The sequence below is a fragment of the Felis catus genome, chromosome B1, assembly GCF_018350175.1.
Source record: "Felis catus isolate Fca126 chromosome B1, F.catus_Fca126_mat1.0, whole genome shotgun sequence".
NCBI lineage: Eukaryota > Metazoa > Chordata > Mammalia > Carnivora > Felidae > Felis > Felis catus.
This window is the reverse complement of record NC_058371.1, coordinates 58,789,539-58,811,222: the sequence shown is the minus strand read 5'-3', so window position 1 is coordinate 58,811,222 and position 21,684 is coordinate 58,789,539. Positions and strand designations below refer to the sequence as shown.

The 21,684-nt window shown below is 36.8% G+C and overlaps 1 protein-coding gene across 11 annotated transcripts in view; it reads right to left on the bottom strand.

Annotated features, from left to right (window-relative positions):
• The window catches only part of NEK1 (NIMA related kinase 1), a 228,338-nt gene that overhangs the window by 155,837 nt on the left and 50,817 nt on the right, over positions 1-21,684 (bottom strand). For 10 of the 11 annotated variants that reach the window (XM_045055687.1, XM_023252678.2, XM_023252680.2 and 7 more), the window contains exons 11-16: positions 20,988-21,048; positions 18,587-18,738; positions 3,198-3,257; positions 2,887-2,946; positions 2,745-2,792; positions 2,508-2,582 (exon numbers count right to left, since the gene is read on the bottom strand). In XM_045055687.1, coding sequence (XP_044911622.1) covers positions 2,508-2,582; positions 2,745-2,792; positions 2,887-2,946; positions 3,198-3,257; positions 18,587-18,738; positions 20,988-21,048 — 456 coding nt within the window. The remainder of the gene's footprint in view (positions 1-2,507; positions 2,583-2,744; positions 2,793-2,886; positions 2,947-3,197; positions 3,258-18,586; positions 18,739-20,987; positions 21,049-21,684) is intronic. The other variant, XM_045055686.1, reaches the window with a different exon arrangement.

The window sequence follows — 21,684 nt, the reverse complement described above, 5'->3', positions numbered from 1 at the left end:
CATATGATGTAATTATGTATGTGGAACATTTCCTAATTAAAAAAAAAAACCACATTCATAAGAAATAAATCAGATATGGATGATATCCATATCATCCATTACTGGAAGCAGTAAGTCCCAGATTTTACAGATAGTAAATAATCAAAGACAACTGATTATACTGTGAATAATGCCTTATTATTTAGCAGTTTATAATAATAGTATTAATTTTTAAATATACCCTTTAGTTTCTGTTTTATCTTTATTTAAGGGATCTCTTTAAGTTGACTGACATTATACTGAGCCTCCAGGTCCTTATCACCTGCGCAGAAATCAAACAGCCTAAGAAGTTAAATATTTCAAACCCCATGGGAATAAGTACAGAAACTAACAGAATTTGCTTTATGTCATGGGAAATAATTTTATTAATCCTTAACGAAAGCATCACAGAAATTTATAAAGTAAAGCAGAAACCTATTAAATACATACTATCTAATACTGTTGAAAAACTGTCTCAATCAGTTATCAAACAACATTGATAGGACTTTAGGATTAAATATTAAACATCACAGGAAAAAAGATATTTTATTGCATATCAGCAGATATATTCAAAAGGAAAAGAAAAAATAATCAAATTCTCAACACTAGTCATGGACTTGATATAAAATGCTTGACAAAATGTGAGGGCCCACACTTCAACTGTTAAGTTTTGCTTTCCAACTGCGTAAGATACAGAGTTAGTCATTTTAGAATAGGCTGAATTCGGAGTCATTCCTTATCATTCAGAAGTTCTACTTCAGAGTAGAGTAGATAGTGAAGTACAAAAATGGTAAAGTATAATTTTAAAGATAAAATTATATTACTACAACCTGTAATATATTAATACAGAATTAGAAAAACTTATTGAATTATTAATACGTAATATGAAAAATCAAGAAAACCAGGACAGAACACACATATCTACATAAAACTTTTATTCAAATCATAACTTTTGGAGAAAAGAAGTAAAAATGGTAATCAAGTCAATTTGATAACTCTATTGGGCACCTAAATAACATCGTTAACTAAAAGTTGACTGGGTAACATATGTTAAAATTATAATACTGAGGAAAAACAGTTTATTCCTTTTTCATTGCTGTGTAACAAATCACTACAAACTTAGTAGTTTCAAACAATACCCATTTATTATCTCACTGTTTCCCTGGCTCACGAGTCTGGACTTAGTTAGCTGGGTCCCCTGCTCAGGATCTCACAAGGAAGCAATCAAGGTGTCAGCCAGGACAATTCTCATCTGAAGCTCAGGATCCTCTTCCAAGTTCACTAGTTCCTGGCAGAATTCGCTTCCTTGTGGCTGTAATAGCTAAGGTCACCACTTTCTTGCTAGCTGTTAGCCAGAGGCCACTATCAACTCCTAAAGGCCACCTATACTTCCCTGCCATGTGAATGCTTTTTTTTCCAGGCCAGCAGAAGCATGTCTCTCAGACTTTCTTCTCCTCTCTAGTCTTCTATGAAGGAATCTCATCAAATGTCAATGGTAATCACAGGAGTGACTATCCTATTACCATTTACCATGTAACATAACCTAATCAATGGAGCTATAACACCACAATATTCACAGGTTCCACCCACACGTAAGGGGAGGGAATACAAGGTATCTACACTAGGAATCAGAAATTTGGAGGGCCATCTTAGAATTTGGCCTATCATAGATATGTAAAGAATGCTACAAGAGCAAAAGAGGAAATATAGGATTCAGATAAGCACAACAAAGAAAGAAACAAGAAGTTAACCTATGAATCCTTGCTAATCACACTCCAGGCATTATTCTTGAATTTTTTATTTTTAAATGAAGAAGTCTCAGAAAAGTAACTTGCCATTTGTTATATAGTATGGATCTACCCAAAAGAAATGTTTGAATTAACATAACTAGGTAACTGGCTAGCTAGGTAATTTGTTACCTAGGTAAATGGGTTGGATGTTGGAGTGAGAGTGAGGAGGCAGGGAGGCATGCTATCAAGTAAAAAGAAACACAGTACAAAGACAGAAATCAGGCAGACTACACAGAATAAGGAAACTACAAAATATGGTCTTTAGTTCAGCCTCACTTGAGCACACAGTGTGTGGTAGGGAAGGGATGGAGATGAGCTTGGAAAGACTGGCAGGGGCCAGAGTAACAAGGACCTTATGAAAACTTAATCCTTAAGGCTAGATGAAGCAACAGAAGGATTTAAGGCAGAGGTGTGACAAACTTTATTTGATTTAAAAAAGATTCTTCTGGAAAAAAAGGTATATCATAGCCTCCACACCAAACTTTTTAAGCAATTTTAACTGTGCCAGATATTAGTTATCAATACAAGTTATATATGAAGTACATGCAGGAAAACTAAGAATTCATAATAGAAGAAGAATTTTAGGTATGAAGTTAATCCTTTCCCCACCAAAAAAGCCAATTATATACATTTCAAAGAGCATGGTGAAACTGGAGAAAACACTGCAATAGTGTAACCATACTGATATCAAATGCCTACCTTTACTTCACCACTTCCACCAGCACTTAGCACGTTTCTCCATCCTTGCTCCCTGGCCCTATTTATTCTCTCCAACTTTCGGGGAAAAGAAACAAACAAAACACAATTTCAAGTATTTAATATAAAGTACATGAAATACATTTACTAATACAATGGAAATCAGTGTATTCCTTTGGAAAAAAAAGTAAGTGTGTGAGGAGGAGGTGGAACGTACCAAGAAAAATGGATTATTCTTACCCTTTCCTTTTCCTGTCTTTTCATCTGTTCAGCCTTCATTAAACTAATCTGTAACAATTTTAAAGACAAACTTCTTAGAGCTCTTAAAACTATTATCATCTACAACTTGGCAAGGGAAGAAAAATAAAAGCAAAAAAACTACCTGATCCTTTTGTTTCTTTTCTTTTTCAATAAATTCCAACCTTCTCTTTCTTGCTGCTTCCTTAAATAAAAAAAGAACAGTTTCATCAAAAATAATTGCTACTTTTTTCTGGTTTCATAAGGAAAGTTAGTGCACCAATAGTAGAGGTATGCCCAGAGAGATTAGGGAAAAAAAAAAAAAAAGAATTTAAGTTAAAGGTTTCTGTTTGAAAGAAATAAGGAGGAAAGGTTTGGAGGTTTTATAAGATTTTGTTTCTTTTCTTGTAATTGTTTTTGCAAAGCTTTAAAATAAGCAGACAGATGTCTTTATACCTCAAACATTTTCCTCCTTTCTTCTCCAGGATTCACTTTCTTCACTGGAATTTGATGGGCCTGGACAAAAAGTAAAACTACAAATTAGATAAGGATTTTAAGGTACTCATTTGAAAAAAAATTCAAATTTAAGGAAATTCAAAATAAGAAAAAGGTAGTCAATACTGCCATGACTCTGTTTCAAAATATATTATCCCTATAGTAATACAACAGTAGGGAACTTCAACACTCATTTACATCAATGGATAGATAGATCATCCAGACAGAAAACCAACAAGGAAACAGTAGCTTTGAAAATCACATTAGACCAGATGGACCTCACAGATACACATAAAACATTCCAACCAAAAACTTCAGAATACACACCCATTTCAAGTGCACATGGAACATTCTCCAGAATGTTAGGCAACAAAACAAGTTTCAATAAATTCAAAAAGATTAAAACCATGTCATGCATCCTTTCCAACCATAATGATATGAAATTAGAAATCAATCACAAGAAAAAATCTGGAAAGAACACAAACACAAGGAGGCTAAATAATAAGCTACTAAATAATGAAGGATCAACCAAGAATTCAGAGAAATTTAAAAATACATGGAAACAAATGAAAATGAAAACACAACAATCCAAAATCTTTGGGATAAAGCAAAAACTGTTCTAAAAGGGAAGTTTGCAGCAATACAGGCCTACCTCAAGAAACAAGAAAAATCTCAAATAAACAACCTAACTTTATATATAAAGATGCTCTGTTGATTTTATTTTTATTTATTTATTTATTTATTTATTTATTTATTTATTTATTTATTTAAATGTTTATTTATTTTTGAGAGAGAAGGCTAGCAAGCAGGGGAGGGGCAGAGAGAGAGGGAGATTCTCTCAAGCAGGCTCCACATTGTCAGCACGGAGCCCGATGTGGGGATCAATCTCACAAACTGCGACATCATGACCTGAGCTGAAAGCAAGAGCCAGACACTCAACTGACTGCGCCACCCAAGGCACCCCCACTAAAGATGCCCTGTTGATTTTAATTATAAAGGAAAGAAAATGTTATTTTAAAAAAATTTTTTCAACGTTTATTTATTTTTTGGGGGACAGAGAGAGACAGAGCATGAATGGGGGAGGGGCAGAGAGAGAGGGAGACACAGAATCGGAAACGGGCTCCAGGCTCTGAGCCATCAGCCCAGAGCCTGACGCGGGGCTCGAACTCCTGGACCGCGAGAGCGTGACCTGGCTGAAGTCGGACGCTTAACCGACTGCGCCACCCAGGTGCCCCGAAAATGTTATTTTAAAAAAGTACTTCAAAAAAAATTACTTCAATGATCATTTACATTATCAAAATAATATTAAATTTTATTAATTTAACTTATTAAATCATGAAAAGTGTCTTTGGGTGGGGGCGACTGGGTGATTCAGTCATTTAAGTATCCAACTCTTGATTTTGTCTCAGGTCATGATCTCAGTTTGTGGGATCAAGCCTTATGTCAGGCTCTGTGCTGATATCAAGGAGCCTGCTTGAGATTCTCTCTCTCTCTCCTTCTCTCTCTCTCTCTCTCTCTTTCCCTGCTCCTCCTCCCTCCCCTGCTCACACATGTGCTCTCACTCTCAAAAATAAATAAACTTTTTTTTAAAATGTGCTTTTGGTAACAATTCCACATCAATAGCAGCTGTCTTTTAGCAAAAGCCAATGTTATGAAATTACTTTTATATACCAATCATTATTTCAGTTTTCTAAATTTTATAAAATTATCCGGAGATAAGCACTAAAATTCTAAAAGGCAACTCAGAATAAAATAAATGATTGTGAATTAATATGAAGTTAATAAAATTAATAAAAAAGAACCAGGAAGACACAAACTTTATTTATAGTAAGATTTCAGAAGATATTTGATTTCTTCTTCAGAAAGCAACATGATATAGAATTTCTCCTTATGAAATGCAACTAATTTATTTTAATGGATACATTATTTAATATGAGCACAATAAAATAATGCTATTTAGTATATTACACTACCCAGCATATTGATAACCTGATAAAATATGAATGATTCTTTTTATAATGTGCTTTGCCAGTTTAATTCATGACCATCATAAACCAAATCCATTTTAATTTCTTCTTTTAAGTAAGCTCTATGCCCAATGTGGGGCATGAACTCACAACCCTGAGATCAAGAGTCACATGCTTACATACCATTGAGTCAGCTAGGTGCCCCTAAACCAAATCCATTTTACTGATACAGTCTAAGTTAGCTTAAAGCTGCAAAACAGTGCAGTAAGTGGTACTAAATCTCACACCATAAGTAACCAAACAGTGAGTTTACTACATGAGAAGACCCAAGTGGTAGATTCCCAGAATCATCCCACCCCCTCACCATATTATTAGGTCCTAACTCCTAACTGCCAATTTTGGCTAGTTACTTCAAGTTTCACTTAAGTTAACCATGTATCTCAGCACTTACCTCCAGAAATGGCACTAGGGTCAATGAAATGACAATAATAGTGAAATATTTAAAGAAAAGTAACTTTTGAATTTTTTCTGAAAGTAACCAAGAGTAAGAAATACAGTTCACATCCAGACCCTGTAAAGATACACAGTATGTATAGTTGGTTTTATTTCCATCTATTACTAAAAAAAGGACCCATTTTTTACCTCCAAAACAGACTTTTCCATCACTAAAAGCAACCCAAAATTTTAAAATAGTCGAGGGAGGCCACTGGGGCCACTGCTATTGACGTGTAAGAAAAAAATACAATTGGAGATAATGCTCTTCATAGTATTATAAACACGCAGTTAATATTTCAAAGCATGCTATGTATATAAAATTTAAACTAGTGGGGAATGTTACACAGAATTTTTGTAAAAATACATACTCCTTCCATTCCTTCCATAAGAAGGAATATTATTGGGCAATAAAGAGGAATGCAGTACTGATACATGCTACAACATGGATACATGCTACAACCTTGAAAACATTACGCTAAGTTAAAGAAGCCAGTAACAAAAGACCATGTGTTATATGATTTCATTTACATGAAATTTCCAGAATAAGAAAATCTACAGAGACAGAAGTAGATTAGTGGTTGCCTAGGGCAATGGGGTTAAGGGGAAGAATGGGCAGCGAAAGCTAATGGGAAAAGAATTTTTTTGATGATGAAACTGTTCTAAAACTGATTGTGGTGATAGCTGCACAACTCTGATCTCACTAAAACTATTTAATTCTAAACTTTAAATAAATGTGTGGATTGTACAGTATGTGAAATAAATCTCAGTAAAGCTATTTTAAAAATATACATAACCCTAAGAGTTGCAGAATCATAATTTCTGGACATAGAGCTCTGCATTATATATTTTGAAAGGTTACACAGGTTAACTCAATCTATCAGGTCTAGCACTGGTTTCAACATCTGTGAACCACAACACCAAACAATTTAAAAATATTAACAAAGGGGATGGGGCGCCTGGGTGGCGCAGTCGGTGAAGCGTCCGACTTCAGCCAGGTCACGATCTCGCAGTCTGGGAGTTCGAGCCCCGCGTCAGGCTCTGGGCTGATGGCTCAGAGCCTGGAGCCTGTTTCCGATTCTGTGTCTCCCTCTCTCTCTGCCCCTCCCCCGTTCATGCTCTGTCTCTCTCTGTCCCAAAAATAAATAAACGCTGAAAAAAAAATTTTTTTTTAAATAAAAATATTAACAAAGGGGACACCTGGGTGGATTAGCCAGGTAAGCATCTGACTCTTGATTTCAGTTCAGGTCATGATCTTATGGTGGTGAGATAGAGCCCTGCGTCAGGCTCTCTGCTGAGAGTGAAATCCGCTTGGGATTCACTCTCTCCCTCTCTCTCTGCCCCTCCCCCGCTCATGGTCTCCTCTCTCTCTCTCTCTCTCTCTCTCTCTCTCTCTCTCTCTCTCTCTCTTTTTCTCTCAAAATTAAAAAAGAAAACAACAACAACAAAACATTAAATGTATTAACACAAGTAACACAGATCTCACTATAAACAAACAGCTTTTAAACAGATTACCCAATAGTGAGCAGTAAGAAGAGAATGTTTAATTAACACACCTACATACTCTTAGGTAAGTTAAATGAAGACACCGATTATATTCATCTTTTAATGCTCCATTACCACATATACAAGATACTCAAATATTTGTGAAATAAAAATATCAAGCTGGGGTCCCTAAGTGGCTCAGTCGGTTAAGTTTCTGACTCTGGGTTTCAGCTCAGGTCATGATCTCACAGTTTGTGAATTTGAACCCCGATTCAGGTTCTGTGCTAGCAGAGCCTGCTTGGGATTCTCTCTCTCCCTCTCTCTCTGCCCCTCCCCTGCTCTCATTCAAAATAAATAAGTAAACTTAAAAATATATATATCAAGCTGTTTCTTTGTCACACAGGTATTTTCAACTGTATCTATAGAGAAGAGAAAAATATGGTAACATAAAACATCCATATTAAGACAAATGTTTTGTTCTGTGTTTCTTTTTAAAAATATGAACGAGGGGCGCCTGGGTGGCTCAGTCGGTTAAGCGTCCGACTTCGGCTCAGGTCATGATCTTGTGGTCCGTGAGTTCGAGCCCCACATCGGGCTCTGGGCTGACAGCTCAGAGCCTGGAGCCTGTTTCAGATTCTGTGTCTCCCTCTCTCTCTGACCCTCCCCCATTCATGCTCTGTCTCAAAAATAAACGTTAAAAAAAAAAAAATTAAAAAAAAAAAATCTGAACCAAAACACTAAAACATATTCATAGAGCTCCCTCTGGTGGCACAATAACAGAATCTTAAAAAAATATATAACATTATTACAGGAACTGGAGCAAAGAAAGTTTCTATGAAAATATTCCCAAAATTTGTTGGGTAGTAATAACTTAATACATTATTAGTTTAAATTTTTACAACTGCAAATGATAGACAATATCATTAAGTGTTTATGGTTTTTCTTATAAACTTCTCATTATAAAGCTTTCACCTCCTCCATGAACACACCAAATGTATACCTATTATGGAGCAATTCCTCCTGAAGAACTGAGGGCTGACTGAACAGCTTCTGCACAGCAAAAGACAGAACAGCAAAAGAGACAAAGACATGGTAAAAAACAAAAACAAAAACAGGGAATCCCCACCCCAATGCTGAGAACTACAGTGGGGACAGATAGTACTGAGGAGCTAGGAGCAAATCGGTCTGCCCTGGAGTACAGACAGAAAGCCACACTTGCCTACTTGCCTCAGCATGCCCTGGGTCCCTACTCCACACCATCCCCCAGAGGCTTGGGGCTTCAGAAGAGCAACTAGCACATAAAAGAGCCAGCCCTAAAACTCTACCAAGGGCAGGAGAGCTGCTCATATCCTTTCTGGGCCAAGACAGAGGGGCTAGTGAGCAACACAGTTTACACTCCCCCTCCACTTTAGTAAGCTGGCCTGCCTCCTGAGTGGACCCTGGACCTCTAACCCACATCAACGCAGCCACCAGGCCGTGAACACGACACCCTTGGTCAGCACTTACTATAGCTCCAGCTTTTGTGTCAAGGTGACATAGGTGTGCAAAGCACCCTGACACTCCAGGCCCAGAACACTCTGGCTTCAGACAGCTTACTAGGGCACCCCTGGTGCACGGTATTATGGGACCTCCCAGCTGACGCCTATTTCAACTCCAGCTGCCCCAAAACACCCCCAAGTGTACTGGTGCTGATGTGGCAAAATGGAAAAGAAAATGTAGATAAAATTAAATTTACTGCCCAATGGCAAAAACTTGAGGCAGGGAGAGTAAAACATTCCTCTAGGAACTCTCTACAGTCTTAATGTTAACGTTTTGCTAGAGGGAAAAACAACCTTAGCTTGACAATAGGTAGGCCTCCAATATCTTAAGAGTCTTCTTTAGCATATGAAATTCGTTTTGGAAACCTCCCTTTTGGCTCTTTCTCCCCAACTCCACAGTATATAACCAGTCACTCCTTATAACCCCAGAGCAGTTCTTTCTGGCCATGGGTCCTGTCCCCGTGTTTTAATAAATGGATTTCTTTCAACTGAAATGGCAATAATTAATAACATGAAGACATCAAAAGTAAAAATCTCACTAGAAATGGCAAAGATAGGATTAATCACTTACAAAGATACTAAAAAGCTTGAAAGAAAAAAGTAAAATTAACTATAATAATTAGTTAAGGGATACATAAAATAAGAAAAACATAAGAGTGACTTAAAAATATAACATGTGGAGGGGAAAGAAAAATGTAGAGTTTTGGAAGGTGTTCAAATTTAAGTTGCTATCAACCTAAGCTCTCATACATGTCAAGATGATATAATGTGAATCTCACAATACCACAATGCAAGAGCTTATAGTAAATGCACAAAAGAAAATGAGAAAAAAAACTACACATGACATTAAAGAAACTCATCAAATAGGCACATGAAAAGATGCTTAACATCACTATCATCAGGGAAATACAAATCAAAACCACAATGAGCTATCACTTCACACTAGTCAGAAAGGACAGTATCGAAAAGACAAGAAATAAGTGTTGACAAGGATGTGGAAAAAAGGGAACCAACTCTCAGAGCACTACTGGTGGAAATGTAAATTTGTGCAGTCACTACAGAAAACAGAATGGAGGTTCCTCAAAAAAACAGAACTAGAGCTACCATATGATCCCAGTAATTCTACTAGTAGGTATCTATCCAAAAGAAATGAAAACATTAATTGGAAACAATATATGTACTTCTATGTTCACTGCAGCATTATTTACAATGGTGAAGATATGGAAATGACCCAAGTGTCCAAGAGTAAATGAATGGATAAAGAAGAGGTGGTGTATATATACAATGGCATACTACTCAGCCATAAAAAAGGAATAAAATCTTACCATATATGACAACACAGATGGACCTAGAGGGTATGATGCTAAGTTAAAAAGTCAGAGAAAGACAAATACTGCATGGTTTTACTTATATGTGGAATCTAAAAAACAAAAAACAAAACTCAGATTCATAGCTAGAGAGAACAAGCTGATGGTTACCAGAAGGGAAGGTCGGGGGGGGGGGGGGGGGAGGGAGGGTGGTAGGGGACAAACTAGGCGAAGAGAATTAAGAAGTACAAACTTCCAGTTATAAAATAATTAAATCATGGGTTGGTAATGTGAACAGGGGAATAGAGTCAATAAACACTGCATGAACTTAGTAAGGTGACAGACTGACTTATTATGGTAACCATTTCACAATGTACACAAATGACAAATCAGTCTATGGTATACCTGACACCAATATAGTATTATATGTCAATTATATCTCATTAAATCAAAACAAAGGAGACGTTTATAAGAATGTAATCAATCTGACTTCATATCAGTGAATTATAATACAACCACTGATGGTAATAATAAACATTTACATTAAGTATATATAATATTAAATTAAAACATAACAAGTTATCTATAAACTATCAGATACACATGAAAAATACAGGCAACGTATATTTGAATACAAATGTGGAGGGGCCAACCACAAAATTAATTTAAATTAAATGCAGTGTTTGGATAATGGGAATGTTACTTTCCTTAACTCTCAAAACTATTCTAAAAGACTACAGCACATTTATTAGAATACATACTTTGTAGGAAAAAAAAACCTGCAAATCAAAGTTATACTACTTAAATTACTTTGAAGAACCAAAAACTGTAACACAAATGAAGTTTCCATCTCAAGAATTACACATGTATATAAAAAAATTGATTTCAAGGAACCTGGGTGGCTCAGTCAGTTAAGCGTCCGACTTCGGCTCAGGTCATGATCTCGTGGTCCATGAGTTCAAGCCCCGCATTGGGCTCTGTGCTGACAGCTCAGAGCCTGGAGCCTGTTTCAGATTCTGTGTCCCCCTCTCTCTGACCCTCCCCCCGTTCATGCTCTGTCTCTCTCGGTCTCAAAAATAAATAAACGTTAAAAAATAAATAAATAAATAAATAAATTGATTTCAATGCTCTAAAGCTTTCTCTTCATGACCTCACACTGAAGTAGTCACCTTTAAGCACTGAGAATAAAAACTCAACAACACTGGCCTTATTTGTACCTAAAAGCAGACTTGTTATCTGGCCTTTAACCCTATTAAGTACTGTTAAAATATTAAAGAATATTACTTTCCTGATTTTTTTTTCCTTTTCAGTACAAACTCATTTCCCTTTTATTAAAGTTCTAGTTACCATGACATCGTTTGGTACTCAATAGAGGAAAACTTGTTCAAATAAAGTAATATGTTATTATCAGTATTTTCTATAATCAGGCAGCATTATGAATAAATCCTTGAGAAGCCATCCATGAGGTTTACACTTTGTCAAGGCCCAGCTCCTCTGGAATGCAGATTTCCAGTTCATTTAAAGCTGGTCTAAGTTCCTGGATGACACAGAAGTAGATTTCCTTATGAGGTTCTGCTTTGTCCTAACCTCTAGGATGTGATATGCACTAGCAAAATCCTTTAGCTGTCTGAATGCCTGCAAAGCGGCATCAATGATTTGGGGTTCTGGAACCAGGTCACAGCCCACAAGCATGTTCATCCCTTTACTCAATTCGCAAGCATCAGTATCTGGCTTGTTGAAGTATGTTATCCAGTGGGCATCAAACTCCTCATTTGTCTCATGTGACTCAGGGGAGTAGCAGTGAACTGACTGGACAGTGGCCCATGACAGTGCAGCTGGGAACCAGGGCCCAGATCCAGGTACAGGAGGCCTCAAGGGCTGGCATAGGAGACTGTGGCTGTTGCAACAGAGTGGCCCTCAGCAAGATGGCAATGGTGGCACACAGCCTAAGCTGGAATTCATTTCATTTACTCATTTATTCACTGATTTTTTTTTAAATTTTTTTTCAACGTTTATTTATTTTTGGGACGGAGAGAGACAGAGCATGAACAGGGGAGGGGCAGAGAGAGAGGGAGACACAGAATCAGAAACAGGCTCCAGGCTCTGAGCCATCAGCCCAGAGCCTGACGCGGGGCTCGAACTCACGGACCGCGAGATCGTGACCTGGCTGAAGTCGGACGCTTAACCGACTGCGCCACCCAGGCGCCCCTATTCACTGATTTTTTTAAAAAGTCTTATTAAACACTCACTTTGTGCAAAATGTAAAACACAGCCCCTAACTTCAGAGAGATGACAGTCTAATAAAACAGCATTAAGAAGATACATATGAGGTACTAAAGGAGTTACTGTCCTGTTTCCTGTTTTTTAGAGGGTAAAAGGGACAACTGGGGGAGAAACAAGAAAAGCCTCTGGAAAAAAATTTATCCTAGTGTTCCCTAAGTCCCTTAGAACAATCCAGAACTATAAACATCAATTCACACTGCCAGCATAGTAGTGTTCCAGGAAATAATGCCAATATTACATTCTTTAACCTACAAGCTAACAATGTGAACAGTTACCATACAAATTGCTCCCTTTGCCTTTTCTCAGGCCTACGACTCTAGTTAAACTGTAACATGTGAGGGCAAAAGAAATATAGTCTTTACTTTGTATTCTCCAAGTGCTCACATAATAATACAGTATCGATATCACATGTACCTACACAGGAAAGAGAGTCAAAGAAAAAAAGAACATTTAAAAAGGAAGAAGGGATATGTAATGAATAACGAAAAGAAAGAAAAAAGTACATACTAGTCATTAACTAATGCCAAGTCCAATTTAGATCAGACTTGCAATTTTGGAGCATTATTGACATTGGTGGATTGAATGCAGGCTCTGGAAAGTGTTCAATACACAAACGTGAATATAACATTTATTTGGTAGGGCAGTACTTTGCCACTGAATGTTTGCTACATGAATATATTTTGTTTTTTTTATGTCAATAAGCCTGGGTCTAATGATGCTTAGATTTGAATTCTTGGGTAGGACAGGTAAAGGAATTATCTTAATTGTTAGTATCCTTAGTGCTATTATTGATAATAATCTTAGCAGACTATTTATATAACTAAAGAAAACAGTTATTAAAACTTTTTTTTTCCAGTCTTCACCTCATAGAATAAAGACACACTCCAGTGTTCTCAAGAAAGTTGACCATTGTTTTCGTCTCTAGGTTTTATTTTTTTATTATTTATCAATTTGCTAAAAAACAGTAACAAAAAGGCTTTTGTAAATAGTTTTACTACAATTTTTTGTTGTTATTCATTCTTTTAAAGAATTAACATTTGACTGACTTGACAAAATCTAAGTTCCTATTCATTAATCTATTCACTTATGCAGTAAGTATTTATTGAGTGCCTACTCCTTGCCAAGAATCATTTGCCAGGAACCAGTGAACATAACAACAAGCAAGAAATTCCTGCTTTCACGGAGCTTACACTGAAATAAAAAAGACTAGCGATAAACAAGAAATACACAGTGCATTAGATAGTTATAATGTGAAGAAAAATAAAGCACAATGAAGATAAAACTGTGGGGGTAGGGTTGAGGGACAGTTAAATGACACAGAGTGATCAAGGATGAAAGCTCTATTCATAAATTGAGTTCTGAATACAAATCTGAAGGAAGTTAAGGAGAAAACTGCTCAGTCTTCTTAAGGGACAGTCCTTTAGGAAAGGAGAATAGGAAGTAAAAACACATTTTCAGATAAGTACTTGAAATGTTTGAAGGCAACAAAGTTAATTAGAATGCAGGCTGGGGTTGGAGGTAGGTAGGTAGCAAATGGGGGAGTAGAAAACAAGGCTTGGAGAGGTAATAAGGGCATCAGAGGGCTCTGCAGACCACTATAAGGACTCTGGCTTTTATTGAGTAAAATGAAAAGCCAATGCAAAGTTTCAAGCAGTAAAGTGCAATGATCTGACCTTCATGGTAAAAGAAGTATTAGGCTGCTCAAGTGAGAACAGACTGAAGTTAATTTTAGAAGGTGTGAGATCAGCCAAAACATTATAACCAAGGTGAAAGGTGAGGGTGGCTAGGACTAATTTGGTGACAGAAATAATGAGGAATAATCAAGACCACTGCATATATTTTGAAGGCAGAGTCAACAGAACGTGATGTTGGAAGGGTAGTCAACGATAACTCCAGAAGTCTTTGATGAGAACAAATGGAAGAATGAAGTTAGCATTTGCTAAATTCAGAAGGGATGTGTGGAGGATGTGCAATCAGCAGTTCAGTTTTACACATGTGAATTTTGAGATGCCTATTAGAAATTCAATTAAAGATGATAAGACAGATGTAAGTCTCAAGTTCAGGAAAGAAGTATTGGCTGCAGATAAAAATCTGGGTGTCAGTTTTCAGATGCTGTTAATTAGAAAGTGAGCATGGCACAAGAGGAAAGATACCCAAGGACTGAGTATTTAAGCATTTCAGCATGTAGAGAGGTCAGAAACAGGAGGAGGAACTTACCAAGGAGGCTGAGAAAAGCAATCAATCAGGTAGGAGGGGAATCAGAAAAGTGCAGTACTTTGAACTCAAGTGAAGAAATATTTAAAGAAGGAGGGGGTAATCAAGTGAGTCAAAAACTGAGGCCGAGGAAGAAGAGAACTGACCCCTAGACTTAATAATACAAAGCTCACCGATGTCCTTGGCAAGAGCGGTTTTATAACGGCATGACAAAGCCCTGAGTGGATGGGTTCAAGACAAAATGAGAAGAGAAGAAGTGGAGACAGCATAAACAATGTTCTGGAAAAGTTATGCTGTTAAAGGAAGCAGAGATATAGGGAAGTAGCTGGAAAGAGATATGAGAGATAAGGAAAGGGTCTGGGTTTTGTTGTTGTTGTTGTTGCTGCTTTAAAGAAGGAAGACACAACATATTTGATTGCTAACAGACATGATTCAGTAATAGGAAAAATATGCAGAAAAGAGTATGAGTTCTTTAGTAGGCAAAGAAATAATAAAAAATAATATACAAATGGCAGGGATGAATTTAAGAAACAAAACAAATGAGCAAAGGGAAAGAGAAACAAACAGATTCTCTCTTTTATTTTAGAAACAGACTCTTCACTTACAGAGAACTGATGGTTACTAGAGAGGAGGTTGGTGGAGGCATGAGTTAAATAGGTAATGGGGATTAAGGAGTATACTTGTTGTGATGAACACTGGGTGTTGTATGGAAGTGTTGAATCACTATATTGTACACCTGAAACTAATATGCATGTTAACTAACTGGAATTTAAATAAAAACCTTAAAAAAATGGAAGGTTTTGATGGGGGGTGGGAGGGAGGGGAGGGTGGGTGATGGGTATTGAGGCAGGCACCTTTTGGGAGGAGCACTGGGTGTTGTATGGAAACCAATTTGACAATAAATTTCATATATTAAAAAAAAAAAAAGGAAGGTTTGACTCAGATCATACCAGAGACAGATCACTTAAAGTAACAGGATGAAAAGCAGATATTTATAAACAAATATGACTGACTGCAAGTAGTGGTAGTGAGAGCATGGGAAAATTTTCTTCCAATTGCTTCTATTTTCTCAGTAAAAGAGGAAGCAAGGTCATTTGCTTGAAGTGGAAAACAAGAAGGTATGAAATAACCATCTAGAAAGTGGGAGAGTAATTAGACTGAGGAAATAGAATAGGATGGCCAGAAGGTGCTCACTTGACATTATTAGTTATAAGTCTAAAGTGAGACCAGTCAGAATAGTTGTATGCTTTCTCCAACCACATTCCACTGCCCGAGTTCAGGCACAAAAGAGATAGAGAGTTGGATTTCACAAAGTTAGTTTTTGCTAGGTAATTTGTGATAGTGAAAGACAAGGGCAAGAGAGGTGAGGCTTTGTAAATTATAATGAAAGAATATGGATTTTAAGCCAAAACAGGAAAATAAAAATGAAGAGAGGGACACTGAAAAAAAAAAACAACTAGTAAAACCCATATATCCAAATAGGACAAAGAAGTTGTGGAGGTAGAGTCCTTGAGGAGTAAGCTGGAAAGACAGGAAGTAATGGTAAGTCATGGGATGCTTATAATTGAGACTATGGAAGAGTTGCTATTATCAACAATGATAAACGTGATGGTATGACTACAGGTGAGAGTTCTAAGGGTGGTGGACAAAATCACTGAAAGAGAACAAATAAAAGACTGTGTACTATTGGAAGGATCATTGTTTTGGATACTGAAACCACCAAGAATTAAGACAGTGTTGGGAAGAGTGACAGGGAGTCAAGTGTTAAACTTTTCAAAAAATGAGGGTCTACAGATGAACCTAACATAGAGGGTTAACAGGTGTATAGTCTGGCAGGAAAAGCCTCAGAAACCTTTGGGGGGTAGTTAGGGAGCAGGGGAGACTCTTGCAGTGAGAAGCAAGGAAAACACCTCCCTCATCCTAGTTCTAGACCCAGCGGTATTAAGGGATTAGAGAGAAAATAGTCACTATGTAAGAAAGTTGCACAATAGTGTGTGCAGGGACAAGCCAGGTTTTAGAGCAAAAAAGGTGAAGAAGTGTAGAACACAGGGATTTTGCTGATAATGTGCAACAAGAGGGCTTTCTGGAAGAGTTTAGGGAGGTATGCAGAGGGTGGGGGTCAGATTAGGTTATGACCAGAGGGAGAAGTCTGGAGTCCAGGGCTTCTGGTGATTATAGAAGAGGAATAAAAGATATGATGGAAATGGTCCATTAGGCCTAGATAAATGTTATACTGAAGGGCAGAAGGGAGGGAGGAAGGGAAGGAAGAGGGAAGGAAGAAGAAAAAACTGGTATGCCACTTATATTGCCCCCCAGCCACAAATTCGCCCTCCATTGTCCTCCTTGTGAGAAGAAAGTGGACAATATAAACACGTCTTCTCTGCTTGCTATCATGATGTTAAGCTTTGTCAGCAGACAATGTTGGAAGGACAATGCAGAAGAAAACAACCTCTATTCCTGATTAGCATGCTTCCTTTCTTCTTGTTCCTGCTGCATGTAGGACACACAGTGACATTTACCCTGTGGGCAGCTGCCAGGATTGTTTTGCTGGTGCCAGCTTCCCTGTGAACTTTAGCAGCAACCCCAAGGCCAGCTTCCCACCAAATTCTGCTGGTGACCCAACTGGCACCCCAGCCTACTACCCAAAGAGTTCAGCGACCTCTAGCAACTCCCACCCGCACTCCAAAAGGCTTCCCAGAAGATTCAACGATCCTTCAAGCAGCTCCCCAGTACGTTTCACTGGCACTCTAGGCAGGTTCCCAGGAGCTTCATCAGCTCTACAGTGGACAGTTTCATGTTTGCCAGCCTCGGCCTATGGCACATCAGTGAACTCCACCATCCAGTGGTTTACAGCCATACCACAACCAATAAAATTTGAATCTCAGCCTTAAGGATGGGACTGGGGAGATCTTCCAAAGTCTATTCCTTCTTTGGGTACTCTGTCTCAGCCCTAGGAAGAGTGGCTGCTTCCTACGATCTGCTATTCCTATATTCTTTAGAGTTCTTTATCCCTTAAAGTTCATTCCCTAAAAATAGTTACTGATTATTTATATTAAACTTCCCTTGATAAAATTATTACGTGTTTTTTCTCTTGACTGGATGCTGACTTACACAAGTTATTTGAAGACTAACTTACAATAATCATTTGAACTACCTTATGACAGATTTTAACCAAAGTGACTGATGATTCCTACCATGAAGTTTATCTTACAGCAATGTGTTCACATGTGCCTAAACACATATATATGTATGTATGCATACAGGTGCATATGTAGTCCAAAACAAAACAGGTTTCATATGCCAAAGCATGCAGCTATTGACATGAAGAAAAATGACAAATTCTTGCAACTAACACTGTGTTCTTAGGCATGTCACCTAAATGCTATAGGCCTTAATTTTTTAAGATGAAATATTACCAAGTAGGGGTGCCTGGTGGTTCAGTTGGTTAAGTGCCAACTCTTGATTTTGGTTCAGGTCATGATCTTACAGTCATGAGATCGAGCCTGCTTAAGATTCTCTTTCCCTTTCCCTCTGCCTCTCTCCCATGCACGTGGCGGGGGGAGGGAGGGGGCAGCACGTGCGTGGGAGGACACACATGTGCTCTCTCTTGCTCTCTCCCCCAGAAAAAAAATATATATATATAATTAAATACTACAAAGCAGACTATACAGTAACATTCCTTCCAGCTCTATGATTTTGATTTATTTATCTGATTGTGAATTCTCAAATACAAATTTTTCCCACATTTTCAACAAGTGTATTACATTTACTTGTTTTAGGCACAAAAACAAACGCTCTGCTCAGGTTGTTCAAAAGTGATTTCACAGATAACATCACTTTCTCTTTATTGCACCAACTACTTAATATCTACTTTATGTTTCCTTGTGATTTTGGTAAGTCTTCCCAGTTTTAGAAGACTGATGAAGCAGGGAATAATAGCAATGTTCTTTAGTAACTTAATGAAAACAATCCTATAAGTATCAAGATAACTGAATTGAGCTGCAATAAAAAAAAAAAAGATCAAATTTAATTTGTTACTAACACAGTTTGTAATATGATCATACCTGTTTATGTTTTTGAAGTGGTTTCTTTTCATGTAATTTTTTATCTCCAAATTTCTTATATGTTAAAGGTACTCCGTATTTAGCGGCAGGCTTTGTAATTTTCTGAGCAGACACAACAGAAGCCAAGCTTTGTCCTGAAGCTGGTCTTTTAGCTACATGGAAAGATACAAAGAGTTTTTTCTAGAGTTCTTTATATCAAATCTTTACTTTCAAAATTCTTCAAGATAGCACTTTTTCATTTTTACCATCATTGACAACATTTGAGACTTTTCGTTAAACATCTTATTCACGCCTTAGCACATGTCAATGCCTTCATTATAAACTATTTGATTCTAAAGCCACTTTTTGGAAAAAAAAAATCAAAAGGCCACACATCTCTAAGATATTGAAAATTTCATATTAAAAAAAAGCATATCCCTAAAATTGACTGTGAGTGATGACTGTATAAATCTGTGAATATACTGAAAAACACCGAATTATATACTGTAAATAGGTAATTGAAAGGTATAGAATAATTAACAAAGCTGTTAAAAATGTTTGTAAAAGAACACTTACTGTTTTAGAAATTACTTTCAAAATTGGCACATAAACTTTAAGAGTAACTATTAAACACTAACACCATCATTTTGAGCAACATTAACACTTTCTTCATCTATATAATCTGAATGATACAGACCTACAGAATAACAAAGACTTTAAAACAATTATTATAGCTCAGGGTCTAATGGAATGGGTACCTTTATACACTAATGTAAGAATATAAAATGGTCAAACTTTCTGGAGGGGACTCTGTATCAAGAATAAGGTTTATGGACTGCTTTTAAAGAAATAATCAGAAGAGATATATAAAAAGGGTAGGTACTACAGCAATAATGAATTCAATTACTACTGAAACCTAGACAAGGTGAAGTCAATCTTAGAACAATAATAAATCCAAGAAAAACGTTTAAATTGAAGAAATTTAGAGGAAAGTCTATTTATGTCTCTCAGAGACATTAACTAGGAACTAAGAAAAGTGAAAGAAACAATTTCCCTCTGAGAGTTCAACTGTAAGATCAAATCAGAACACATATACACAACATCACAATGCTATAACTTGGCTAAATGTATTAACATAACCAAAGAAATACTATGTATACCAGTACACATACTGGCATACATACTGGAAAAGGAGATAAAGTCACAAAAGTGTAAAAATGAAGATTCCCAAGAGAAAAATATTGAATAGTTCCCATTCACACCCAGAAAAGAGGGAGAATTACGTCACTGATTTGGTGGTACTTTTCAGGCTCAGTGGCAAGGCTACCAGCAGGATAAAGCTTAATATGGGGAGTTGGAGCCCACAAAGTATCTACAGGCCCATCAGCAATACAACTCCTATTTGAGCCTCATGATATTAAACATTTCATTCATCCAACTGCTCTTACAACAAATTAACTTTCTAATTCCTATGTAGGCTTATCTACATGGAAAGAATGTGCTGACATGGAATATTTTGGTCTTTGTGACAATGAGGCTTTTTGATCAAGATGTGACTTCTCATGAGGCGTGACCTCCAGGAGAGACATGCTGATTCTGCTGTTTGTCTCTTGTGAATTTCGTTTAGAGTGAATTGATTTCCCAGGGACTGACAGTCTCTGCACCCTGAGAAGATGAGTCTAAGTGTCTTTAGGAAGAGGTAAATATTGCTGGCCTTCCTAAGAACACACTGCCATCCCACTTCCAGCTTACATGGACTCAGTTTTATAATACGGTATTTTTTTTTAGTAACTGACTCAAACTCAAAATGGAGACACACAAAGCATTATGTTTGAAAAACAATATACTCTTCAAATCTTACATAACTTCCACTGACTTTAGAAATCCATTCTGGTATCATTCTATGAAGAAGAAATACAGTGTCCTTTGCATACAAATATACATACACATAGTACATAACCATACCCACAATCTTATAAATATTCTGCTGCTGTTGGCCACATTTAAAAGAAAATTATCCTTGGTAAGGTACCCAACTTCATATTAACTTACTTTTTAAAAATTTTAGAATATGAAGTAATTCTCAAAGAAAAATATATTACATAAAGATGTACACCTAAGACATTTTACAACATTCTACAACAATCTTAGAACAGCAGCTAAGAAGGACAATTTCAAGACAGATGTCATTAAATAAGGCAGACAAGAAATGGAAATTTTGTTATTAATTCATCAGAAAGTGTTATAAATTGTCATCTCTCAAAAATAATTTAAAGATGCATTTCCCCTGAATTTATCTACAATTATCCCAACTTACTATACTTACGTATATCTCTAATACAATTAGAGAGAATTACTAATTAGCATTAGTGTATTAATTACTGCAAACATACCTGTTTGGACTCACATTAATTTCACTTACCTGGTATAGGCTGCACTCCAAACTTGGAAAATGTTTTTAGACAAAATTCTTCTGCTATAAGCTTAGATTGAAAGAGGACAAAGAAAAAGTCAGAAAAGATGTTAAGCTGCCAAAACAAGAAACCTATCCATTAATCAGATTACATTTTCTCCCTTTTTCAGTCACAAATATGCTATCAGATAAACTATACTTACTAAACCTAAGTAACCCATTCACCAAATTCATCTCATGCTAATTCCCTTCCACTCTTACAAAATTCTTACATAATTCAACATACATCTCTTTTTACTATTACTAAAATACTCTAATACTTATTCCCTAGCATTCATGAGCCTATTTTGAGAACCAAAAATCACATTTCCTGAAGTCATTTTCTCTCACTAAATTTTTTTCCCTCTTTAAGTGCAAAACGATGATGTCAACAAAGATTTAACTCAATTTTCAGTCTGTTTTGTTTCTTACTGGGTGGGGTAGGGGAGAGCAAGTGAATTTTCTCTTTAAGAGAAATGAGGCCTCCTGGAGAAAACAGTTCCACAGTAGCAGTGGAACAGAAGCTCCAACAGGCAAAAAAAAACCATGACTGAGATGGTCATCTGTCCCATTAAGGATTCCCATATAGCAGTTTTCAATCTCATACTGGCAGCAATGGCACCACTGGGGACGTATTCAATAGTGGAAATCCTCAGGCTCTCCCACC